Source organism: Lynx rufus, unplaced genomic scaffold, assembly GCF_022079265.1.
Source record: "Lynx rufus isolate CCGP_SWC_20201006 ecotype Redwood Valley unplaced genomic scaffold, mLynRuf1.p SCAF_2, whole genome shotgun sequence".
Lineage (NCBI taxonomy): Eukaryota > Metazoa > Chordata > Mammalia > Carnivora > Felidae > Lynx > Lynx rufus.
In genome coordinates this window covers 203518971-203545444 of record NW_025814834.1, presented here as the reverse complement: position 1 = coordinate 203545444, position 26474 = coordinate 203518971, and the positions used below count along the sequence as shown (strand labels likewise).

General features: G+C 54.3%; 1 protein-coding gene across 5 annotated transcripts in view; it reads left to right on the top strand.

Moving 5' to 3' along the window:
• Positions 1–21144: 21144 nt before the first annotated feature.
• The window catches only part of LDLRAP1 (low density lipoprotein receptor adaptor protein 1), a 41956-nt gene continuing 36626 nt past the window's right edge, over positions 21145–26474 (top strand). For 3 of the 5 annotated variants that reach the window (XM_047083560.1, XM_047083561.1, XM_047083559.1), the window contains exon 1: positions 23952–24609. In XM_047083560.1, the coding sequence (XP_046939516.1) occupies positions 24474–24609 (136 nt within the window). In that variant the 5' untranslated portion in view covers positions 23952–24473. Of the gene's footprint in view, positions 21288–23907; positions 24610–26474 lie in introns of those variants that run through there. The other 2 variants (XM_047083562.1, XM_047083566.1) reach the window with 2 other exon arrangements.

Sequence of the window (26474 nt, the reverse complement as noted above, 5' to 3'; positions counted from 1 at the left end):
CAGTCTAGGTCTAGTCCGGCTCCCATGACATGGCAGCCAGGGCTGCTGAAGAGGTGGGCAGGGTTGGGGTGTCCTCTCCCCTCCCTGTCTCCTTGGGGAACGCCAGGCCCCTGATGGGAGGAGGAGACCCTGCTTTCCCCTGGGGAAGTGAGTCCCAGGGCAGCTCCGTGATGCTCCCCACACTCGCTGTGGGCAGCAGAGCTGAGTGCTGTATTAATTATTACCAACTCCCCCTGGGAAGAAAATTCAAAGTCAGGTCACCATGGTAACCTAGATGGTGGCAATGTGACCAAATTTTTTTAAGTGCTCAACGTGTTCCAGGCAAATTACCTCTCAGTGGAAGAGAAAAGAATGGGGCCTCAATCCCACACTTCAGTGGCCGGGGGAAGAAAAATGCAGGAACTCCCACGGGGCCCAAGCCTTTCTAAGGGAGAGGGCGAGGTGGGCGCAGGGCTGTTGCAAGGCCAGAGCAGAGCTGCAGATGACATCCAGGCTTCTGAACGAGGGTCCGGCCAGAGAGCCAGACGCCTTGGGGTTCAGTCCCAGCTCTGGTCCCATCGTGTCTGCAGCCCCCCGCTGGTACCTTGACCTCTCTGGGCCTCCAGTAAACCTTCACCCGGCAGTCTCTCTCAAAGGCCCCATGAGATGAACGAGCCAGTGGGTTGTTGACCTCACTTGTTGGGGCTGGGGGTACAAAGGGGAGGCCCAGGGGGGTTTGCTCATCAGACCTTCGAGGCGGAGAGACTTGGATTCAAATCCCACCTCTGCCACCTAGCAGCTGTGTGACCTTGGGCCAGGGACCTCACCCTTCCGAGCTCTGGCTTCCTTACCTGTAAGAGGAGGCCGAACAATAGTCCCTCTCCCTCGGCGTGACCGTGATTAAGATAATCCATGAACGGGCGCCCGGGTGGCTCAGTCGGTTAAGCGTTCGACTCTTGATCTCGGCTCAGGTCATGATCTCATGGTTCTGCACGGACGGCCAGAGCCTGCTTGGGATTCTCTCTCTCTCTCTCTCTCTCTCTCTCTCCCTCTCCCTCTCCCTCTCCTTCTCCCTCTCCCTCTCCCTCTGTCTCTCTGAACAATAAATAAACATTAAAACAAAAAGATAATCCATGTAACGTGCTCAGCACAGCCCCCTGGACACCGTAGGTGCTGATGTCATCATTGCTGCTGCCACTTTAATAAGGGTCCCCTATGCCAGGCTCTGAGTTGAGCAAGTTTTACACGGGACCTATCATCAAATCCTCCCCCATTCCTCTCGCGAGATGGCAGTTGCTACTAACCACAGTTCACAAGCGTGAAAACTAAGGTTAGCGAGGCGAGGAGGGGCTCAGACACACCTGACCCGGGTCTGCCTGCCTCCGGACATTCCCTCCGCGGCCTGAGGATGACACGAGCCATGTGTCGAGTGCCCTCACTGGATAGTGAACCAGTGGGCACCCTTGGGCACGTCCAAGTTTCATGTCACGGCCCCTGTATGGCCCCGGACTCCCATCTTCTGGGGTTTGGGATACTGGGATACTGGTGGGCTGAGGCAGTGATGGGGAATTAGAGGCAGGACCCCACCCCCTAAAGGCCCCCCCTTCAGGCCACCGCCCCAGGGGGTGCCGGTGGCCATCGGCATTACAATGGCTCTGCCTGTCCCTGGGCCCCTGGCTGCCCTCACACTGTGGGACGCAGATAGCCAGGAGCTGTCTCTGACCTCATTGCGCCCTAGCCACTCTGGCCTTGCATGGCCCTCACCTACCCTTTCCTGCTGGGTCAGCATCCCACCCCCCCCCCCCACCCTTGAAGCTGCCCCCAGGCAAAACTGGCTTTCCCAGGACAGAATGAGGTCAGTCCTGTAGGGTGATGGATGGATTTAATAACAGACCATTCCTACCACCAGCCCATTTGCCCTTCACAGTCCCGGACCCGTGTAACGGCCAGAGTCAGCCCCATCTGTCAGGGGACAGGAGTCAGAGGGGGTAGAGACCATCCTCCCAGCCAGCTCAGGGCCCTCCAGGAGCCCAGAGCAGGTCAAAGCCAAAACCCTGGGATATGGGCACCCTCGTTCTAACCCTTCTCCTTGACGGTGGTACGCCCTTGAGCAAATCACTGCTCTTCTCTGAGCCTCAGTGTCTCCATCTGCAAAATGGAATGGATAATGCCCCGCTGCTTGCCTCCTGGGGTTTCCGTAGGGACGGAGCCAGCGGCAGATGTGATCTCCATGCCCTTACAGAGGTGATCCTGGTCACTGCTCATCTTGGTTGGGTTCCCCCAGAAGCCGACCCTGAGATAAGGATGAGAGAAGTTCCTTTGGGCAGTGATCCTATGATAGGGAAAGAGAGGGTAAAACAGGCAGAGAGGGAAAGGTTAGGACATGAGATCCCTGGGTGGGGAAAAACACATATTTTGAAACAAGGCTGGGAGCGTCTGACCACAGCAGTCTCCCGGGGGCATAAGGTTCCTCTTAAGAATGTTACAGACACCGCCTGCTCCCCCTCAGGTTCCCCTCAGGAATTTGACCAAAGACCTGACTAAAAATAAGCAGTCGACCATAAAATGTATGACCCACAAGGAACGGTGTGGCCCTGGACCACCCCTCATACGATGGAAACCAACCAATCAAAAAGGAATGACTAGGCATTTAGAGTTATCACGCCGATAAGGGTAAAACCAGAGAAGAAATGAGTGGGGGCGGAAGGGGGGGGGCGACCAAAACCTTATAAAACAAGGACCCTTGCCTGTAGTCGCGGGCATTCACTCCCTTCTCTGGAAAGAGAGCTTTCCTACTATTCTTGCTTTCTGATCTTATACTCTAATAAACTTTTGCCGGCTGCTCATTTTATTCGGTGCCCCCCCCCTTCATTCTTTGCGGCGAGACAACGAATCCTGGGCATTGAGGTTAAAAAAGCATCCTGCAACAATCCCGGGACGCGCCGGTAGGGAAAGGGGGAAACTGAGGCAGGGAAGGAAGAATCCCAGAGTCAGGACGCGCTGGTGAACGAGCCGCAGCGGGGACAGCCGAGGCTCCGCCCCTCTGGAGACTTCCAGGAGATGGGGTGGAATGGGCCTCACGTCTGTCCCAAGAAAGAGGGGAGAAGGCTGGGCTATTTCCCCACCCCCACCCCCTCAGCTCCCACCCGCCCTTGGCCGAGGGCTGCTCCCACAGACATCAAGGTCCCAGCACTCCCCCAGCCTGCCCGTGTGGGTGAGCAGCCCCTCCGGCCAGCGAAAGCCCTCAGAGGCTGTCCTGTGCAGGGGAACGACGATCCTGAGGGGACGCAGGCAGGGCCCCACGTGCACGATCTCATTTCCTGTTGCCCGCGGTCAGCCTGGCAGAGGAGGCAGGGTGATGCGCCCCATTCTGCGGATGAGGAACGTGAGGCTTAAAGGGCTCAGAGCGGGCAGTGTCTTTGGTCCTTGCACGGCCTCTCAGATGGGCAGGGTCCACTTGCTTGTGAGCTGTAAGCAGTAGCATGCTGATAAGTGGATAACAATAGGAGGAAAGAGCCCTGGCTTAGCGTGTTTGCCGGTTGCCATGGCGTAAATACTCCCACCATGGCCGATTTCATGCCACCGCAGTGATGGCTGTCACTGAGCACCGAGTTGGGAAACGATGCTAACCATCGGCTGCCCGGAGCCGGGATGGGCTGGATTCAGCACACCCCTGGTTGGAGCCCAGGGCAGCCCTCAGTACCGATCACGCTGACTTTCTCTCCAGGGTGCAAACACATCGTCCTGTTCCGGCTCCCACCCCTTTGCTGCCCCCGTCCCTTCCCTCTGGAACGTCCCTTCCCGCCTGTCCACGTCGCCAAACCTTACTCGCCTTTTCAGAGGCTGCTCTGGTGCCGCTTCCTCCAGGCTGTATTAGGGGAAGCACCGCCAGCTGCTACGACGAACGTGACCCCGTAGCCGCAGTCATTCAACAAACACAATCTAAGTTTACCGCTGCCTGTGGTGGTGGAGTGGGGGCGGTTCTGCTCCCCCTGGAACGCACCTTCCTTCCATCGCGGACGCCTCATGTCCAAGTTCACCCCAGGACGGGGAGAGAGAGAGAGAGCGGGCACAGGTTCCCCCGAGTTTTACGCATATCGCTTCTACCCACTTCGATGGCCAGGTCTGCCTCTCCTGACTGCAAGGGGGCCAGGAAGGGTAGTTTCACTGCTTCTGTTTCCCCCACACCGCAACTTCCAGAGTCCAACCAATTTCCTTCTCTTCTAGATTCTTCCACGACATACCATCCAGAAACTGTTTTTCTTTGGTCTTTGGCTCAGACTGCCCAGCATGGTTACTGGGGTGGTCTTTTTTGCCTCCATAAACTCACAGAGGCTGAGCTATAGAAGGTTCCTAGAGGCTGGGTTCCCAGTGCTTTCTTTGGGTACGAATCATCTGTGAACTCAGGGTCCCCAGACCTGATAATGCATATCTTGGGAAAGGCCCATCATTCAGTATCTTTAACCAGCTTAGGTAGTTCAGATGTCCAGCTAACACTGGAACTGCTGATTTAGTTAAAATGTCCCACTTAACGGATGCGAACACTGAGGCCCAGGGGTGGGGGGAGGAATTTGTCCTAAGCCATGGAGTAAGCTAAAACTGGATCTGAAAGTTGAACCCAGGGCTCCTGACTTTTAACTCTGGGCTCTGTCTATATACTATGGTGCTATCTCCCGTAGAAGATCTGATGGTAAATTCCAGCACGAGACACTGGCAGATGCTGAGTTGGTCATGGGTCATCAAGATGACTTTCGTGGTCAAAAGATAGTGACTTGAATGTGAGCTCTAGAAGAAGGCCGACCTAGGTTCAAACTCTGCTTTTTGCACCTACTTGTTTTGAGATCTTGGGCAAGACTTCTTACCTCTCTGAGCCTCAGTTTCCTCATCTGGAAAATGGGGGTGATAATAGTACCTATCCCATAGGGTGGTTAGGAGGTTAAACTATAGGAAAAGTGCTCAGTGCTGTATCTGGTAAATTCTCAGTGTGTATTTATTGTTGACTCTGATTATCCGCCAAGGTGAGTGGTTGTTCTCAAGGAGCCTGAGAGGCATCTGGAAACAATCTCAAGGGTGAGCCTTATCCAGGATTGAGAGCCTCATCCAAGTAAAGCTTCATCCACTGTGCAGACAGAATTTTCATGAAAATCAGCTCCCCAAATGTACAGGCCAAGCCTCTGGAAATTCAAGCCGCACTGCTTGACCTCAATTTTTATCCAATTTGGTGTATAACTCATTGTTTCGAAAATATACCCAAGCTATATGTGTGTGTGTAAGCAAGTCTGAGCGAGCATTGCTTCTGTGCACAGAGGCTGCTCGGGTCCCAGCCCATGGAAACGCCAGGTCAGTCGGGGAGGGCTGGGCTCTGCTGCAGAAACAGATCACCCCACATCTCAGTAGCTATGGACAACAAAGGTTGCTCTCTCGGTCACTGTCCCTGCCCTTCGTGGCTTGGTCGGAGCTCTGCCCGTGGTAGGCACTCTGGCACATAGGCTGAAGGAGAAACTATCAACTCAATTGTTGCTATTCCTGTAGCCAAGGAAAAGAGGGCTCTGGAGGAGAGCTCAGGCAATAAAGTGCTATGGCCTGGAAGGGATTCACATCCTCACCAAGTCTCTCTCTTATCTTAATGTTTATTTATTTTTGAGAGAGACAGAAACAGAGCACGAGCAGGGGAGAGGCAGAGAGAGAGGGAGACACAGAATCCGAAGCAGGCTCCAGGCTCCGAGCTGTCAGCACAGAGCCCGATGCGGGGCTTGAACTCATGGACCGCGAGAGCATGACCTGAGCCGAAGTCGGAAGCTTAACCAACTGAGCCAACCACGTGCCATCCTCACCAAGTCTGAATGCAGATACCACCGCACGGAGGCACATCCTGGAGCTCATCTCCTTCCTTGTCTGCATAAAGTGGCGTAGAATAGTACCTACTTCAAAGGATCGGTGCGAGGGGCTACCTGGTATAATGCTGAATAACTCTTGAAATAGCACCTGAGAGGGGCACCTGGGTGGCTCAGTCAGTTAAGCGTCCGACTTCGGCTCAGGTCATGGTCTCATGGTTCATGAGTCCAAGCCCCGCGTCCGGCTCTGTGCTGACAGCTCAGAGCCCGGAGCCTGCTTCGGATTCTGTGTCTCCCTCTCTCTCTGCCCCTCCCCTGTGCTCTCTCTCTCTCAAAAATAAATAAACATTAAACACATTTTTTTTTAAAAGGTGAAATTTGTTATATGAATTATATCTCAATATTACAAAAAAATTAGGATCTCAGTATTATTAAAAAATTAAAAAGATAATAATGCTGATAAATAAAACAATGGGGAAATCCCCCTCCCCCTGCAGGGTTGTTCACCTTCACCCCAAAACTGCCAGCTCCCATTATAATCCTCATCTCTGGGCTGTCATTTCTGTGGGCTGGTGTCGCCCTGGCCGGGGCGCCCTTCAGCGTGTGACCTGTGCTCTCTTTCACTGTCAGCGACAGAACTATGCCCACACCACGTGCGTGTAGGGGTCACATCCTGCCACAGGACGACCTCCCTTCTCCAGTCTCCCCAGGCCCTCCTGCTGCCTGGGATCCTATGGGATGCCTGGGATAGAAAAGCCCTTGGCCATCAGCCATCCAGCCCCTTCCATTCAGTAATGAGGAAATCCAGGTCCGGGGCGGGGTGGGGGTGGGGGGGGGGGAGGGATTTGCCTGATGTCACACAGTGAGATGGTGGCGGAGCTGGACCCAAAACCCAGGTGCCCCACGGTACACCCGGCGTCCCTCCTATGGTGGTGGCGCGTCCGCGGGCAGGAGGCGGGGCTGGGCAACGGCTGGGAGACTCTCGGGGCCTCTCTGAGGTCCTCACACCAGACAGGTGCATGAGGACAAGGAGGAGACAGCGGACTGGGGGGATAGAGGAAAGCTGAAGTCAGACGAGGAAGGTCCCAGCCGCTTGCTACTTCCTGTTTTGCTCACGGCTTTAGTCGTGGGAAACAGTTGTCACCACAAAACTGTAACGCCAAACCCACTAGCTTCCCTTCGTGCACACCCATTCCTCCCACTGGTCTCTGTCTGGGAGCACGTCCCCCCCCCCTCTCTCGCTCCAGGCCCACAGAACCGGGGGCCCCCGCCACTCCCACCCCAACTACGAGAGGTAGCTCTGGCTGTCATATGTTCAGGACTCCCTGGGAGCAGTGTTTGAGGAGAAGGGGACACATTCGTGAAATGGGGCCGGCGGGCACAGATGCCACATTAAAGGACACAGACTCACAGAGGGTGAAAAGGGTTCCATTTCTGACGTGAAAGTCTCAGTGGATGCTGTCTGTCTTTCCGGCCTTTCTGACCTTTGCTAACCTCCCTTCGAACGCAAAGACCGGCCCTCAGGTTGAGAACAGCCAGGGCGCTGGAATTTAAGGACACTACTCGATTACCATTGTACTCACACGATTGCTTCGCTTCTACTTGGGGCAATCACGCAAGTCCTCCGTTTACATAGTTTCCTTTGAAAATAAATTATTTAAGTAAAGACGAGGTGATTTTTCTAGAAACACTGAGTGGCCATCAGCACACGCAGAAGGGAAAGTGGTTTGGAAATGTCTAGGAGTCTGGGAAGCAGTCGGCGGAGGTTTTCCGCGTCTGGGAGGCCGGGCTGACTTAGTCCTGGCTTTCCCCTGCTGGAAGGACCCCGGCCCGGACCTGTCTGATCCTCGGTGGCCTGAGCCACCCAAAACTGACTCTCGGTGGCCTGAGCCCTTGACTTGCAAAGCATCCAGATTCAGGCTCCCTGCCTGCAGAGCAACACCGGGGTGGGCGCTGGAGGCCCTGAAGGCGGGCTCCTGGGTGGAGGCCACCCTCCCTCGGAGGCTGCCTCCTCCTGGGTGTGTGAGCTGCCTTGTCACCTGCGGCCCAGGACCCAGAACCGTCATCCTCCTCTCTTCCCTACCCCCCCTTCCCCACAGCTTTTCCTACAAACCCCTCAAATCACCAATTACTTGGGCCTCCCTCTCACTCCCTACCGTTGTAGGTAAAGTTGAGGTTCCCTCCCACCCTACTTCCTGGACCGTGGTTCACCTTCCCTGTGCTTCTTCTCCCAGGTGCAGTCCCCTCCCTGTCTCCCCACTGCCCAGGGAAGCTGCCCTCGAGTCTGATGTGGTTTTCTGGCACCTTCCTTTGAAACCTTACCACCACCACCGCCACCACCCAGATCTGTGGGACCCCTGTAGAGCCGGGCCAGGACTAGGGTGAAGATAGTGAGGTGCCCAGGGTGCAAAATTTATGCAGACGTCCATTCTCAGTGGCCACCCCGACGGGGAGTGTCTCCTTAACTATGTGTCCAAGGTACCTCACTTGCCTCACACTAGTCCCACACCTGTTGCAGAACACAGGAGAAAGAAAACCTGCTTGTGAAAGGATGTTCTGGGGATTACTGGGGTGCTGAGTAATGTTCATAGCAGTTACCCCTTTGGGATCCTACAACATGTCCCAGGAGCAAGGCTGTTGCCTAAACACAGCTGCGTGGGGTGTGCACTGAACAAGGGTGTGACGCCAAGGGGTAAGTGTGGCTGAAATCCACCTGTCTCCACTCTGTGTGTCTGAGCGTGGGGCCTGTGTCACCTTGGAAAAGGGGGTACCTGGTTGTGTTTTATCCGCTGGTGATGGAGGCTTTCAGTACCTCCCACGAGAGTATGGAATGTGCTAGTGATGGCCCTGCAGACAGCACGAAGCAAAGGTGACGTGAGAGGGAAGGCACTTGCCCTGGGACACAACAGCAGGGCACCAGGACCCGAGTTTCTTGAGTCTTCACTTCATCTTCCCTTTACTTTTTACCGCTCAAGTACAATATGTTAGACGACTGAGTGCTCTGCACAGGCAGAGCTGAGTCTAAAGCAGATGTCCCTTTTATGCCCTTTCTTGCCTGCCCCTCCCCCGCCTTGCCAAGGCCGAGTTAATTCCCTCCACGTCTTTTCAAGCAGCTTGGGCTCGCCTCTAATCCCATGTCTGTCCTCCCCACTGGACTGCGGATTCCTAGAGGGCAGAGACTGTGTCCCGCGGCCTCAGTCTCAGCACACGGCCTGGTAAATTCTAAGTGCGCTGGGCGTGCATCACCCACATTTCCTGGGACCCCTGGGGACCCAGGCTCGGTGCCACGAGGCCAGAGCACTTAATAAGACACAGACCATTAAGCAACAGTAATTTAAAAATAATGCCAACTGTGACTTGTGTCCCTCTAATACCCTTACAATCCTTTTCCCTCCGTGTCCCCGTCCCTTTCTCTCTCTCTTTTCCATTTCAGGCCCTCTCCACCTATTTTCTTGCTTCTGTGATACAAAACATGGAAACCAGGTTGTCCAAGAGCCGGAGTCACATTCCAGAGGGAGGGCAGGTATAGCAGATCAGCCGGTTGTCCTCCAACCCTGTCCCCCTGCTCTGCTAGACGTGATGTTTCCCGGCCTCCCTGGCAGGAGTGGCCACGGAACTAAGTCCCGGCCGTCGGAACGTGAATGCAAGCGAGGGAGGCCACTTTGAGGCCGAGGCCCTAAGTCACCCGGTGCCTTCTTTTTCCGCTCTGCTTGGCTGCAGCCAGCCGTGGCGACAACCCCCAAAGGGGTCGATGAAGCTTATGGGATGGAAGAGTCCCACCGCGGAAGGGTCTCTGAGTGGCCAGGGCCTCCTGTATGAGAGACGGTGTCCTCGCACGGGGCCTGCTGTGCGAGAGGCCAGGACACTTCTATATTCCTTACGCTGTTCTGTGTTGGGGTGTCTTTGCCCCAGCGGAGAGCAGTGTAGGCTTACCCGTAAGTAAGAGAGCCAGGAAGGGGAGAGGCTGGCTGAGCAGTTACAACCAGAATCTTCTCCAGGAGAAAGGGCGAGCGGAGTCCGGGCCTCCCACACGACGGGCTCTGTCCCATCACACGCTTGGTGGAATGACGGAACGGCCAGGGGTGCTCCCAGCAGAAACGAATGATGACGGTTTCTTGTGTAACCAAAGGGGAAGGGGAAAGAATGGGGTCACCTGGCATCCGGGTTCAGCGCTGTCAGACCCTCAAAAGCAACAGAAACAACCTCCGTTCTATCCGCCACTGTTCTACAGGATTCTTACTTACCCTGCCGGCCTTCCCTGAGGGGAGGGCAACAGCAGGCCCCCTGCTTTCACAAGGGCCTCCCCAGAGGAGAGTGGAGGCTTGCCCAAGGTCACCCCGGCTGTTAGAGGCGGAAGGGCCATGGAAACCCCAAGAAGGGATTTGGAGCCAAAAAGGATTTGAACCTGGGAGCAGATGGGGAAACCAGCAAGGGAACCCTCCCCAGGTGGAAAGATTAACTCAAGAAGCTGCGGCCAAAGACAATGGATGGAAATGACCTAAGGAATTGCAGGAAGGAGAGAAGCCTGCGGTCCAGGCACCTGGCGGGGTTCCTCACAGCCTGCTGAGCGGCCACCATTCACACTGACGGTGGCGCTAGGGCTGTAGGAAGACGCCAAGGCTGAAACACTGAGGTCTGAAAAGGAAATGCAGGAACCACAAAGTTCTGTGAATTGTCTGAGCCAAAAGAGACAAAATGGCCTTGGGGAGGGCCTGGAGCCCAGACGGCCAGGGGGAAGGAAAACCTGATGGGCCTCCAATCTTCCCAGGTAACGTCCTTTCTTTTCAACATTCCCTGCACATTTATGGAGCACCTATAGTATACCGTGCACCTCTGTACCCTAGGGATACAGCCATGAACCAAACAGGAAAAACAAAACAAAACATCTTCCAGGGGCCCCACCTGCTAGTGGGGGAAGCAGACAGTAAAACACAACCACGAGAAATAAGTCAATTCTGCAGTGTCAAGATGCAGTAAGAACAAAAAACAAAAATAAAAACGAAAAACGATGGGACCAGGAGTGACGGAGATGAGACAGACTGCGTAATTTGCAGAGCCCAGCGCAGAACGAAAACGCGGGGCCCTTGTTCCAAAGGCAGAGAAAAGAGCTGTTAAAGGTACACAGGAAATTCTCCCTTCTTTCTGCATTCTCCTCTCTCCCTCTCTCTCTTTCTCTGTCTCTCAACTTGTCACTGTGTTTTTATTTGCTGTTTAATGTCATTCTAAGTAAAGACAAATCTTAAATTATCAGCATGGGTTTTGCCGCTCATCTTTATATTGTACAATGCCAGCTTTGAAATGAAAACATCAGAGCATTTAACTCGTACGTGGAGTCACAGAAATTACACAATTTGTATTTCATGGCTTGTCCCCAAGGGTGCCCCAAGCCTGCTAGAAGAGGCCAAACAGAAAAAACTGGAGAGAGGAAGAGCTGATCCGCCCAGCTAGAGATTAAGTGAGCTCTTCTTGGAACAGAGATACCCTTGGGGTAAAAAGTCTCCTGGGTACCCGCGGGCCCTGCCACACTATGGTGGAGGCACCCACTCTCCAGAGCCTGACCGTTGCCAAGTTCCCCTCACCAAATTGTCCCTCCCCCCAGATGCAGGACTGATGGGTAGCACCCAGGTGAGGGTGGGGCCTACGGAACTCAAGCCTGGCCTCTCCTTCCCACGGGGCCACTCTTCCAACCCTCGGCAAACGGGTAACCCCCAAAGGTCTTAAAGCTTCCATTCTGGGCTGTGCTCAGCACCTGCATCAGGGTCTTGCCCCCACTGAGATGTGGCCTCTCTGGCCAGTCACCTACTGGATGCGCCATGATGCTGCCAGTGCAGGGTGGGGATAGCCATGCCCTGTCCCAAGATGCTGTGCGGTGTGTGCACCTGACCTCCCCTCCCCTGTCCCGGGTCTGTGATCGGGGTCCTGCCAGCCACCAAAGACAGCCACAGTCTTCGAGCAGGGCCAGAGAGAGGAGGCGGAACGGGGCCGGAGGTGCTAATGGGCAGGGGGCCAGGTGGCACATGTGAGCTGAGGCCAAGTTCCTGGCGCATATCCCCTTGTCCCATCAGACTTCACTTACAAAACACAAATTCAAAGATAAAATTATTAAGAATTTCGAGACAGTGATAGTGGAGCATAAAATGCAAAGTGTGGGACCCATCTGAGCATAGGGTCCTGAGTCAGGGTGCTGGCTGTGCTCCCAGAAGCCAGCCCTGGAGGGAGGAGAGGTTGTCACTCTGAACAAATGTTCCCGGAAGGCTTTGTTAAAAAGATGATGTCTGAGCAAAGACTTGAAGAATGAGAAGGAATGAACCACTCAGATTTCAGGGGGAAGGGTGTTACAGGCAGAGGGAACAGTACGTATGAAGGCCCTGGTTTGGGCACGTGCCTAATGTATCCAGGGGGCAGCCAAGAGGCCCATGTGGCTGGAGTGGAGGGGTTAGGGGCCAGTTGTGCAAGGCCCTGAGGGACAGTTAAGGGATTGGGGCTTTTGGTCTGAGAGAAAGGGGGAGCCAAGGAAGGGTTTTCTAGAGAGGAGTGACATGATCAGATTTAGGTTTCCAAGGGGCTCCTGCTGGGTTAAGCCTAGACTGAAGGAAGCAGGGAAATAAGCCAAGGGCTACGGCAATAACCCGGGAGAGGGATGACGGTGGCTTGGACCACCAGCCTTTAAGGATGGGTGGTCAGAACCTGGGTATTTAGTAACATTCTAACATATTTATTCAGCCCCCGGTACACCACCTATGGCCAAGGCTCAGGGGGTTAATGAAGCAGGAGACACCAGGTTCCAGCTGTTGTGGAGCTTTCCAGTGAGGTAGAAACAGACGATAAACCAAAACAGAAGGGCCTCTCTGACATGTCATTTCAGCTGAAATCTGAGCGACATAAGGAGCCACCGTGAGATCGGGGAAAATCATTCCAAGTAGAGGACACAGCATGTGCTTTAGTCAGCTCAGGCTGCCATAACAGAATATTGCAGACTGGGTGGCTTAAACGGAAATTTATTATTATTTTTCCCCAGGTTTGAAGGCTGGGAAGTCCAAGATCAAGGTGCCCGCCAATTCAGTTCCTGGTGAGTGCTCTCTTCCTGACTTGCAGACGGCCAACCTTTTTTGCTATGTCTTTGCATAGCCTTTCCACAGCACCTACAAGTGATCTCTTTCTTTCCTCTAACTATTTTTAAAAAATGTTTAATTTTTTGAGAGAGAGAGCTAGAGCAGGGGATAGGCAGAGATGGAGGGGACAGAGAATCCAAAGTGGATTCCACACTGGCAGCAGAGAGCCCGACGTGGGGCTTGAACCCATGAACCTGTGAGATCACGACCCGAGCCGAAATCAAGAGTCAGACACTCAACTGACTGAGCCACCCAGATGCCCCTCTTTCCTCTTCTTATAAGGCCACCCATCCTATCAGATTAGTTCCCCACACTCTTGACTTCACTTAACCATCCTTGCTCCCTAAAAGCCCTAGGTCCACATACAACCACATTGGGGGGGCTTCAATAGGCTCAACTTCTGAGTTGAGGTTGGGGAGAGACAGTTCAGTCCAAAGAACCCTGAGTTGGCAAATGAGCTTGGCCAATCCGAGGCAAGGCAAAGAGAAGGCCAGTGGGCACGGGGGGAGAATGTTTCAGACACAGGTGGGCAAGGCGGGCAGCAGGCAGCTCACACAGCCTTACAAACTAGGCCAGGAAATCTGGATTCTACTCTAAGGGCTGACCATTTCTGAGCACTCCCTATGTGCCAGGCACATGCTAACGACCCTACGGGCATCATCTCATTTAACTGTCACAGTCATCCTAAGAGGTAGATGTTCTCTCTGCCAATTTCACAGTAAGGAGACCGAAGCCCGAGCAGCAGTGTTCGCAGAAAGGAGGCGCCCTGTGCTTGCCTGTCGTGGTGCTCAGCCCCGCCAGGGGAGGAGTACAGAGCAGCCCTTAGCTGAGCCCCTGGAATGGGCCCTCCAGACTGGGTGGCCTCAGAAGCAGACGTTGGATTCCATCCAACGGAGGCATATTGAGCATCTGATCCTGGTGAGGGGTTCCTCAGTGTGAATCAGCCACAGTCCGGGCGAGTTAGGACAGGGCTTCTCAAAGTGAGGTTCTCAGTCTTCTATATCCAAATGTCCTGGGGCACAGATTCCTGCCCCACCAGCAGCTAGTAGCTAGGAAAGTTCAGAGGGTGTTGCCAGGAGTTTGCATCTTAAACAGATGTCCCCACGGGAACCTCTGCTGCAGGGGGAGGGGCAGGCAGCTGGGCAAGCAGCTGGCGAAGGGGGCACAGGAGACAGGCATCAGCTGCACCTGCAGAGGGCCTGAAGCCTTCTGCTGGTGAATGACTTCTTGAAGTAATGTTGCAGCCGGGCGTTGAAGGAGGTGGAAAGTGGGGAGGGAGGGAGAGGGCATTCCAAATGGAGGCACCTGCACAGGCAAAGACTTGGGGGCTGGGCACAACCAGAGGAAAAGGGGAGAGGGGGAGGGTGAGAGGAGGTTGTGCACCAGCTTTCTTCGCTCCCCACTGGGACCAAAGGACAAAGTGACCAAGGTTAGCTTCGTCAGCCTGCAACAGCTGTGGGGACAGCTTTATTGCAGAGGCCCCTGCTGGCTGCACAGGCAGAGCCCCCTTTGCCCAGGCCCCCGGAGAGTTCTTCCTGCTGAGGGAGGAGGTGGATGGGCGGATTTCACAGAGAACAAAGGGGCTGGAGGCTTGGGGGAGGGGATGAGCGAGGACCTCCGTGTGGAGCATGGTGACCCATGGCCCTTCCCTGGGTGGCCCTCAATGGGTTGGCTGGGCAGAGGGGACAGGAGGCGGCCTGCTACGGGCCCCAGAGCAGTCACACCCAGAGGGGTGCTGGAGCTAGGTGCTGGAGCTGGCGGGCTCACAAGAGCAGACTGTAAAAATATTCAGGAACTTTGTAAGCCGGTTGTTAAATTTTGGTAACTTGAAATTGGCCTTGATGGGTGTTTACACAGCATGGAAATTGGCAAAAAATCAAGGATTTTTTTTTTTTTTTTTTAATTCTTCCACGGAGCTGGTTAATCAGCACTTCACTGACAAGGGAGCCACAGCCACTAGCATCATGGGGCGGGTGGTAGCCGGAGACCCTTATCCAAAACACACCCTCCTGTGCAGGGCACAAGAAACAGCCAGGTACATCAGACACACTCAAGTGTCCCTGCTCTCAAGGAGCAACCGGTCTGTAGGGAGGCAGCAACAACAACAAAAAAACCACAACTTGGGATGTTCTCAACCAGGGAAATAATGCTAACAACAGCTGCTATATCTTGAGTCCCTCCTACGGGTCATGGTGCTGGGAACTTCTCCATCATCTCCGCTCCTCACAGCCGATCCCACTACACAGATGGGAAAAACGAAGCTCGACAAAGTCACCTGCCCGGGATCACACGGCTGGCAAAGTCATGTCCAAAAGCCATACCGTTCTCCCTCAAGCTTGTGTGAAGTTCCTTAACCGCTGCAGCGCCCTGCCTCCACACACCATGCTGCATGCCTGGGGCAGGTGCAGGGCTGGCAGTGGGAAAGGCTTCCCAAGAGTGGTGACATTCAGTCTGGGCTTTAAAGGATGAATAAGAATTTGCCGGTTTTAGGGCGCCAAGAAAGGCATTCCAGATGGGAGGAGAAGCCCAGGAGAAGGCATGGAGGAGTAAGAGGGCATGGGAAGTTTGGGGGAAGAGAGAACACGGTTGGATTACAAGGTCACATCATGGGGAAGCAGGCAAGATGGGAAGGTAGGTGGGACTTTAGTGAGAGGGGCCTTGAATGCCAGGCTAAGAGATGTGGTCTTTTATCCTAAAGGCTTGGGGGTCACGGAAGTGGAAGGTCCTGGGACCCATATCCGAGAACTATGTAAGTATTTCAGCGAGATTGCTACTCTATCCGTTTTTACAAATTGCCCTGGAGCAAATGCTTCTCAAACCATCTGTGGAGAAGGACCATTTTTTAAAAAATTTCTAATCTGTCCCAGACCAATACTTTTGTAAAATACAAGGAAAAAATGAATTACTAGAAAAATAAAATGAAAAAAAAAAATACCAGCCATTTGTTTTTATTATGAGATTCAAGACCTACAATGACTCTATCGGATTGCGCTACAAGTTTTCAACCCTCAGTTTCTGCGTTCACTTTGATAGAAAAGAGCTGGTCCAGGCAGCCTCTGTTATAGGCACACATCTAGGACAAATAAGGGTTCTCCTCGTGAGAGTTAAGCACTGCCAAACAAATGCCATTTTGGAGATGAGGAATCTGTCGTCCAGAGAAGGTAAAGTGGCCTGCCCAAGATCACATAGCTGGTGAGAGGCAGGGCTAGGATTTAAACCCAGGGCTGTCTGCCTTATTGAGGCTGTCTGCCTCAATCCGCCTGCCAGGTGCAGCCCAGACCCTCTCAGCAGAGCCCTCCGGCCTGGCCCTGTAGCCTTGTCCCTGCTCTTAACACAAGGTCAAGAGCCCTGCAGTGGGGGGAAATGGCACCATTGTAAGAAGGGAACTTCCTTGCCCAGGGTCCCACGCCCGAGGTTGGCGGAAGCAGCCAGCCTCCAGGTCTCCTGACACCAGTCTGTCCTCAGTGTCGCCACTCCGCCTGCTTCTGTGCTCGTGCGCTGACCTCTAGGCCAGACAGAGCCAAGGAGGGCAAGGGAGGGAGGGGCACGAGGAGGCAGGGGACTCACCAATTGCTGGCAATTACACAGTGCTTTGTCATTCTTAATTAGCTCAGCGGCTCCATAGGCAAAGACCTCCCCGTGGAAGCAGAAGACAGCGGCTGGTGCTCCCCAGGGGGGGCAGACTGGGTGGGTAGGGGTCCCCCAGGAGCACTTTCCCCAACGCGTTTAGGTGCTGCTGCTTCTCCAACTGCAGAGGGCCACCCACTTGCTGGGCACATGCTGAGCACCAGAAGAGAGAACTTAAGTCGAGTCCTTAGATGCGTACTGGCCACCGCCTCGGTGCCAGGCACTGGTCAGCTGCTCCAGGGAACCCTGGGGTGAATGATGATTTCCAGCCCCCAGGCTTGAGACATACCCCGCTGCTGGGGGAAGCAAACAGGTTCAGCCATAAAACATGAATGACAACCAGAGTTACCATTTACTAAGCACCTGCCACATGGCAGGCACTAGGCCAAGCGTTTCCCACACATTATCCAATAGAAGCCTTACAAAGCCCTCTAAAGTGGGTATTATTCATGCTGTACGGATGAGGAAACTGAAGCCCGTTAGCTGGGATTGCATATATATATATATACATATATAGATAGATAAATATAGATGGAGAAGTTGGTTTTAAAGTTTTTGTTTGTTTGATAGAGAGAGTGAGTGGGGGAGGGCCAGAGAGTAAGAGGGAGAGAGAGAATCTCCAAGCAAGCTTCTCAATCTTATCGTGGAGCCTGACGCGGGGCTCAAACTCACGAACCGTGAGATCATGACCTGAGCTGAAACGAAGAGTTGGATGCTCAACTGACTGAGCCACCCAGGCGCCCCTGGAGGATTTGGTTCAGAGCCCAAGTATGTAGAACTCCAAGGTCAAACAGTTGACTAGGGGAGAAAGAGAGAGTGAGAGCGTGGGTGCGCGAGAAGAGGAAGCTTGTGAGGGAAGACAAGTGTGTGTGGGTAGCTACGACTGGGTATTGGGGAGGAGGCCAACTAGACTTTCAGGGCAAAGGTGGGTAGGCTGGGAGAGTTGAGGAGGCCATCTGGCTGGATGTTTCTGGAAGAGGAAGCTTCATGAGAAGGGTCTGAGGAGGGAAGGGTTCAGAACAAATTGGTTAGAGTTGTTGGATCAGTGGGACACAGGAGGCAGGTCAGGTGAAAAGTCAGAACCAAGTCTCAGGAGGAATGTCTGGGCTCCTGACTCATCAGTAACCCAAGTTCCCTCCAATTCCCGGGGAGAGTGCTGTCTCAGACCTGGGCCTGAGGTGGAGGGGGAAGTCCTACCTCTCCAGTCGGGAGAGGGGGTGGGGGCTCTGGGGTGAGGCTGGACGACCCGCAGCTCGGACTGGGCCAGGTCCCAAACCCAAGAGGGCTCCCTTCCCTGGGGGCCAGTCAAGAACCATGATAAGAACAGTCATTCCACCTTTACTATTCAGCCAGTCAGGAGAGTGACTCCGATTTTATTAAAATACACAATATATATAGCACTCATTACAGGCCAGGCATAATTCTAAATACGTTCCAGGGGCGCCTGGGTGGCGCAGTCGGTTAAGCGTCCGACTTCAGCCAGGTCACGATCTCGCGGTCCGTGAGTTCGAGCCCCGCGTCGGGCTCTGGGCTGATAGCTCAGAGCCTGGAGCCTGTTTCCGATTCTGTGTCTCCCTCTCTCTCTGCCCCTCCCCCGTTCATGCTCTGTCTCTCTCTGTCCCAAAAATAAATAAATGTTGAAAAAAGTAAAAAAGAAAAAAAAAAAAAAGAAAAGTAATAAATACGTTCCAAACTTTAACTCTTTTAATCCCTACACTAATCCATGAGGTATAATCCCCACTTTACAGATGAGGAAACTGAAGTCCGTGGAATTTAAGTGACTTACTTAAGGTCACGAAGTAAAGAAGCAGGGGAGACAGGATCCCGGGCGCCAGTATCCATGTGTTTAACTACTGTGCTCTGCTGGTGGGGGAAAAGAAAATACACTCTGCTGTAAAGACTCCCATTTTACAGATGGAAAAACTAAGGCCAAGCCAGGTAAAGGGACTGGCTCAGGCAAGGAGGGAGGACAGATCACTGGAGGAAATCAGGGCTCCTGATCGTAGGTTAGGCTTCTGTCTTGGTCCCAGTGCAAGTCCGAGTGATAGCTGGAGAGAAGCTGAGAGCCCTCCCAACCCCTGGCACCCACTATCTCATCTGGGGTCCCAAAAGGGCCCAGGGCGGAGAAAACAGTAAGATTACAATCCTGGCACCCTGTTCCTAAAGACAAGAGCCAGTTATAACCACAGGTAGCTTCTCCCTCCCTTTTATTTATTTTCTTTCTCTCTTTTTTTTAAAGTTTATTTATTTATTTTGAGAGACAGAGAGTGACCAGGGAGGGGCAGAGGGAGATGGAGAGAAAATTCCAAGCAGGCGCTACACTGTCAGTGTGGAGACCTACTCAGGGCTTGAACCCAGGAATCGGGAGATTGTGACCTGAGCTGAAATCAAGAGTCAGATGCTTAACCGACTGAGCCACCCAGGCGCTTCTATTTTTCTTTCTGATTGCTAAAGGCTATATGACCACTGCAAAAATTTTTACAAAGTTACATCAGATGAGCAAAAAGAAAAGAATAAAAAAATCGCCTTAAAACCCCTCCTTGAATACTGGTATATTTTCAAGATTTCTCTGCTCCCTCTCGGTTTTTATAAGCATCCAAGCTGTGAAGCAAGAGACTTGGCTTCCGATGCTGGCTTGCTGTGTGTCCTTGGGCAAGTCCCTGCCCTTCCCTAGGCCTCAGGCTCCTTACCTGCGAAATAAGGGTTTGGACACGGTGACCTCAGAGGAGGCCCCTTGCCGCTCTGACCTTCTGTTTCTGCTTCTGTTCCTGGATTGGCAGAAGGGGCACGAGCCGGCTGCCCCTCTGCGGGGGATTCATGGCTGACAGCTCCCAGCAAGCCACCTCCGGGAGGATGCGATGGCCCTGGAAACAGCCTTCACTGCAGTCTCAGCGTTCCCAGGCCCGCCTGCTCGCTAGGCCCATATGGTGCCCCCTGCCAGCTGGACACCACCAGCTGCCCTTCACCTGCCAGCCCTGGGTGACTGCTTTTCCTTCAGGCTCCAGAATGCTCTCTCTGCTGCCCCGGAACCTAGCTGGCTCAGGGTAAGAGAGCTGGGGGCCTCTGCCCTGAGGACCTATCTACCCATTGCCACAGCCCTTTGGGGAGAAGACAGCCTCATACGGTAAAAAAGATAGAGGGAGGGAGGGAAGAAGACAGGAAGGAACACTGACTGTAATCCAACTCCATTTGGACCCCTTGCTAGGCATTCAGGAATGAATCTGAAAAATGCACTGCCCTTGAAGGATCCAGAGTCTAGTGGAGGCAACAAGAGTAGAAACAGGCAGCAGAAACACTTGCAATGCTGAGAGCTCAGGCCTGTGAGATCCCAAAGGGAGAACCCTACTAGATAGCAGTCAGGGAAGGCTTTCTGGAGGAGGCAACTTCATAGGTCAGTTCTCAAGAACAGGTGTCTGCCTTTCCAACTCAAGTTTTTAATTCTTACCGGCAGCCCTGTGGAATAGGTGTTGTTGCCCCTTTTACAGATGATGCTCGGAAAGGTGAGTTCACAACCACCAAATGAAGAAAAGCCAGGTTCAAATCCCCATGAGCCTGGGACAGAATGAGACAGAATGGCTGAAAAAGCACTTGGTTTATACTCTGAGAGAGGAATGTCAGTGGGGCCTCACTACCAAGCTGGGGATAGCACAGCCCCATTTCCCCCCCAACACAGGAACAGGACTCCTGTCTTCTGTGCGAGGAGCAGTCCTAAAGGCTGAAGTTCACCTTGCTGAAGCATCCCCATCTAGAAGGAGCAAGGCTGTGGCATGAAGACAAGTGCTCTCTTTTGACTCCCTTCCGCAAAGCGTAACGGGAAGGCATAGGATCCTAGAGAGAATCCTAAATCCTGGCCTTAGAACATCTGTGCTTGAGGAATTCTAGAATCCACACTCCCCTCAAAATGCCTCCTAGTAACCATGGCAGGGTCTGGGTCAAGGTCATGCGGCACCTGGCCCTTCCAGGTTGGAAGGATGGCTAGAAATAGGATCCCATTTCCTTTGACAGATAAAGATGAAGACATAGTTGGGGGGAAGAAATTGCCCAAGGTAACACAGCAAGTCAGTGTCAGAGCATAACACCCAGGTCGTATCACTACCTGGGGGGTGGGGTGGGACAGCCCAGATGCCCAGGTGGTGCCAGAGAGCATCCTGGGTGCTGTTGGAGGAGTAAAATCCCCAACTGGTCTTACTAAGGCAAACTTTTATAGTCCTGCGCAGTACGCATCAAAGTTCTAATACCCCAACTCTCCTAAGCCTCGGACAAGACTCTTCTTTCCCACCCTAAGTCTACCCATCTGTAAAATGGCCCCCAACTACCTTTCAGCTGGGCTGCTTAGAAATCCTAGGAATAAGGGGATTGGAAGAGGGAAGAAAAGAGGGGGCGTCTTGGGCTTTAGGCTCCCTACCTCAATGGCGCCCTTCACCGGGACAGCCTCGGGGAGGAGAGAGCAGGAGCCGGGCCAGGCGTGGCGAGGCAGGGCCGTCGGGGGCGGGCCCAGGGGCGGGGTCTAGCCGACCATCGCCCCGCCCCGTCGGACGCCTGCGCGGCCCTCGCGCCGCGGGGGGAGGAGCGCGAAGCCCGCGCGCAGCGCGGCCCCGGCGGAAAGTTTTCCCTGACGGAGTTTTGGCGGCGGCGGCCGGAGCGGCCATGGACGCGCTCAAGTCCGCGGGACGGGCGCTGATCCGGAGCCCCAGCCTCGCCAAGCAGAGCTGGGGGGGCGGCGGCCGGCATCGGAGTGAGTGTGTGCGCGTCCGCCGGGCCGGGCGGGGGCCGGGGTGGCGGGGGGGGGGGAGGGGGGCTCGGGCCGCGCGGACCGGCCTCCCGCGGGTGCCGGGGACAGAGGCGCTGCCTGCCCGGTGCCCTGCGGCCCTGCCGGGTCCTGCGGGGTGGGGGGGTCGCCCGGGGTCAAGATGTGCTCCCACTCCTGTGCCCGCTCTGTGCGGCTGGGGAGGAGGGGCAGAAGCCGGGGGAGAGCGCGGAGCTCGGGATCCCCAGGTGCAAGCGGCAGTCGGAGGGGCCGCAGGTGAGACGAAGAGACCTGCGCGACCTCCGGCGCCTGACCCCCTCGCCGCCCCGGGCAGCTGAGGGGAGACCGGAGCTCAGCGTCGGTGCCTGGGGCAGGAGGAGTGGGCACCGGGGCTTAGGGGAGATGCCCGCACCCTGCGCCCCAGCCGCTCGGTGCGCGGCCGGCGGGCGGCCACGTGCCCCCTCCCCGCAGTCCAGCCCTTGAGGTTGTCTTTAGACGCCCAGAAACCGACTCAGGTGCAAGCGGGGTTCGCAGGTACCTACTTGAGGTTGGGGGCGAGGCTCAGCCTGGGGTCTCAGGACGTAGCACACACCGAGCCGTCCAGACCCTTGCGTCCCCTCCTCTTCCCACGTTCTGGCTGATTTTGAAACCTGTTTTCTCTCACACTTTCCCTCTCGGGCCACCGAAGTCCCGCGGCGCCCAGGCGAATGGCAGGCTCGCCGCCACCCTCTCTCGGGGGCGTCTGGGAGCCTGGGAGGCCGTCCCCCCTCCTCTCCTCGTCTCGAATTACTCTCAGGGAACCCGTCACCTGGCACCTTCCCCTGAGGCCTGAGAAACCCAGCCCGAGTCCTTCTTTTCTGTGCAGGAGAAAGAGCGTGGATTGCCTGGGGTCACACAGGCCTTCCTGGTAGATGTGGAGCCAAAGGAGGACTTCCGTACCCTCCCACCCTCCTGTCAAACACCTGGGCTTCTCCCTGCACCTAGAAACCACTGACAGTACAGTTGCACCCCACCCCGCTTCCTTTTCTTTCCAGGGCTCCGCCAGGGGAGCCCGAGTTCCCTCGAACCACGAGTGCCAGCGTGTCTGGGCCTAGAGAACCCGCCCTGCCCCTCCCTCTTGCCCCCACTCTGCTGTTCCAGTTGTGGCCACCCCCTAAACGGAGACTGGCGTTCAGAACTTGGGCTGGTGACTGCTGGTAGGGGTAGGGTCAGAGACCCATTAGGGCTGGTCCGGGCCAGGCCAGGGATGCACCCTCTCCCACCGTTATTGGCCTCCCAAACAGCCCCTTTAAATATTTATGGGATTTGACTAGGACTTCTGAGAATAATGGTTTGTTTCAGCGGGGGAACCCTACAGTTTTTTTCCTGGGATGGGAGAGGGACGGGGTGCTGGGTAAGGGAAGAACACTTAGAGGCCTCTTTGATTCTGGGGAAAGGGGAGAGGTAGCCACCTTGGATGGTGGAAGAGAGTTTTTCCTGCTGCTCTGATCTCGGACAAGTCATTTTCCTTTCTGACTCTGTTTCCTCGCCTGCAAAATGGGGATGAAAATTCTAACCTGACAGGGGTGTTGAGAAAGTTATTGATAATGCTTCCTCCTGGCACCTAATTGGTGGTTTCCTTCTGTCCCACACTTGCCTTTCTTGTCACGTGGACCCTCAACAGGACTGTTGCTCTGGTAGAATAAGTTTTGGGGGCTCAGAGCCCATCTACACCTGCAGAGGAAAGGAGAGGAGAACTCCTGTCCCCTGCAGACCCCCAGAGTGCTGTTCTGAGCCTTCTGGACCCAGAATGATCTGGGTGGAATCTTCACCTGTCCCCCGTTATTGTCAGTTTCCTTATCTGTAAATTGTCCATAACGGTAGTACCCAGCTGGGGTGTGTGTGTGTGTGTGTGTGTGTGTGTGTGTGTGTGTGTGTGTCTTAAATGAAATAGTGCTTGCCTGGAATGGCAAAAGAATTCAATAAAATAACAACAACTGCTTTTGTCACTTTATGTTTTACACAGTGTTTTTGCTTCTGTTATTTCATTCGCTCATGTCAGGTGATAGAGCAGGGATTCTTATCAGACATCCCCCATCACCCCTGTCAGAGATTAAAAAAAAAAAACCTGAGCCTCAGGCTCCAACACAGCTTCCTAGAGGCAGCCCTCCAAATTTCCCAGCCCAGGGGTCTTATCACTGTGCCTCCTGGGGCAGGTGCCACCCCAGGTTGTGCTGACAGTCTCTGAGAACAGTGGTGGCCACAGGATAGAGAGGGAGGCCGTGGGGTGTGTCTGGGGTGGAGGTGCTGGGGTAGCCTGGCCTGGGGGGGTGTTCCAGACAGGCCCTGGGCCCATCCCTCAAGGCCAGAGCCCTGTGGTTGACTTTTGGGGCCAAACTGAAGCCAGTGGAAGTTAAGGATAGACTTGACACCTGCTATCAGCTGTGACTTGCTCCTGCCCCTCAAGATCCTCAGCTGGGATTAGCATGATCATTGTTTTATTTGTGGAGAAACTGAAGCCCAAAGAAGGGAGGCAGTTTGCTTGAGGTCACAGCAAGCTAAAACCCCAGGCTTTTTTTTTTTTTTTTTTTTTTTTTTTTTTTGCTGTGAACCTCATGGCCCTCTGTCTGCCAACTAGTCCTGAGTTTGAAGGAGAACTGTCCTTCTCCCACACATGGCCTTTTTCCCATCTCTTCGGGAGTGTTGAATATTTGATCTCAGTCCCTGGCCAGGGATTTTCCTTTCTTCCATCTGCCTGGAAAGGTGGCTTATCCTGGCCACACAATACCCTTTTTTCCAAGAGAGATCCTCTGACCCTCAGACTTGCTTCTTCATGGGTTGTGCCAGGCTGTCAGAGAACTCCAAACACGGCACAGTTTCCAGTAAAGCTAGTTTATGGTAGTATGTGGGGGACAGAAGATCTGTTTGTACTTACTTGTAATATTTACAATAAAAGATATTATAAATAACCCCCCTAGTCATATTACTTATTGGTCACAGACTATGTGTCATGCACTGATAGGTACTGGGGAGTCTGGTGAATAAGCCAGTCTGTCGGCCCATTGTGCTGCCGTCTGTTGAAGGAGGCAGACAGAATGACCAGGGTGCAAACGAAAGGTATGGTCATAAGTTGTGGTGGCGCTATGAAGAAAGATCGGGGAACTGCGGAAATGGGGACAGCTTCCGTAGACTGGTATGACCACTCCGCTTCTTCTAGAAAGCAGATGCCGAGAGAAGGATCTGAGTGCGAGCCATCTATCTGGGAAGAGATCTCAAGAAATACCTTTAGGAGAAGTGAGAAGAGAGTCCAAAAAGTGGATAAGTCACCGGCGTGAGTGACTGGAGTGCCATCCTGTGGAGAGCTTTGGGAGGCAGTGGAGAATGTGCTCTTCGGGAACTCCATCTGAGGGGCAGTTCCCGGCAGGGGTGGGCACAGGGTGCTGGGGCTGGAAGCCCTTCATGCCCCAGTCTGCGTGGGCATTGGCACCTCCAGGAGCCAGAGAGAGCCGTAGGCAGAGAGGTGGCACGTCAGGTGACATGTGTGGAAACGGCACCCAGGGAGGGGGTGGGGGGGGGGCCCTGACAGTGTTAGTGCAGACAGGGGTGGCCTCTCCAAGACGGTGACTTGGAGCACACATGAGAATACAGGAGGGAGGAATCTGGGAATAGCATTCCAGCCAGAGGGAACAGCAGGGGCAGGGGACATTTAACTGGAGGCTGGGGCCCTGCTTCTCACAGGTCTGGTGGCCGGGGGAGGGACGTGTGCCTTGCAGGAGTCAGGTCACCCTTGCCCACCGAAGGGCACTCTGTCCAGGCGGCCGTGCAGGACACGATGCCCGCCCTCTGACCTCTGCGTGGCCCGGGGAGGGGCTTGGTGGGCTGCAGGAGTGGGTGGACAGCACTGTGGGAGGCCAAGACCAGCTCTGTCAATTATGAGTATGGCCAGACTCCTCTGAGCTGCTTTATCTGTGAAGTGGGAGTCCTGCATATCCTTGCCTCTCCTCACAAAATACTGCAGGTGGCTATGTGCACATCCAAGCTCTTTGCACTTGACCCGTGGTGATGACAGTAGCTCACACTTCAGTGGCCCTCAGTGTGTACCAAGCATGATTCTAAGCCCACCTGGCATGTGAACTCATTTCACCCTCACGGCAACCCCACGGGGTGGACATGCTTCTTGTCCCAGTTTTTAAGTGAGGAAACTGAGGACCAGGGAGGCGGCGTGACTGAAGCCCACAGCCCATCTCCAGACCCCATGGTTTTAACCTTGACAGCATGCTTTTCTCTTACAGACTAAGGAGGTGCCTAGGAAGTGAGAGCTTGTGCCATTATCATTTAATACTTTTCTTTGGATAATCTTAACAACTTCTGAAATTTGCCTGGCACTTTTTACATGCTGAACCCGTTTCTGAATGATGCTCTTGAGGGACTGAACCCATTTGTCAGACAAGAAGGCTATGGCCTAGAGAAGCAACCGCATTCCAGGTCATGGCAGAGCTTGAGTCCCCTTCTGAGATGTCACTCTGTGGCTTCTGAGGCCATCTCCCCAGCAGGCTGGAGGAGGCTGGAGGCCAAGGCCCTTCGAGATTTCCCCATGGCCCCTGGGTTTGGCTGTAACTCTGATGTTCCAGACACCAGCCAGGTTGGGTCTCCTGGGCAGCAAAAGGGGCACAGGGTCCCCTCGCTCAGCTCTGAATCCTGGGCAGGGGACCTTAATGAGGAAAGAGCACACGTTTGCAGCCGCAAGTAAAACTGGGCATATGGTCCATCCCCAGCCAACTCTGACAGCAGGGTCATCTGTAAAATTGCTAAGTTAAAATAGCACAGTCATTACCCACCACAGGGCCAAAAATAACCAGGACCGGAACAGGGCTGTGGACTCAGGCCTGTATTTGCCCAGGGGCCTCTGGGAGTTCTTCCTGAAGTCCCAGGCTCTTCCTACGGAGGAGCATGTGGCCTCTAGTCTCTGGATGGTGAGCAGGCATGAACTCTGTGTTTGTTTTATCCAGTGCTCTTACGTGTTGGTTTCTTCAGGGAGGGTGTGGGAGACCTTATATTGAAAAGATGAGTCATACCTAGAAGGACAGGAGCCTAGGGGGCGCCTGGGTGGCTCAGTGGGTTGAACGTCAGACTTCAGCTCAGGTCATGATCTCGTGGTTCATGAGTTCAAGCCCCGCGTCGGGCTCTGTGCTGACA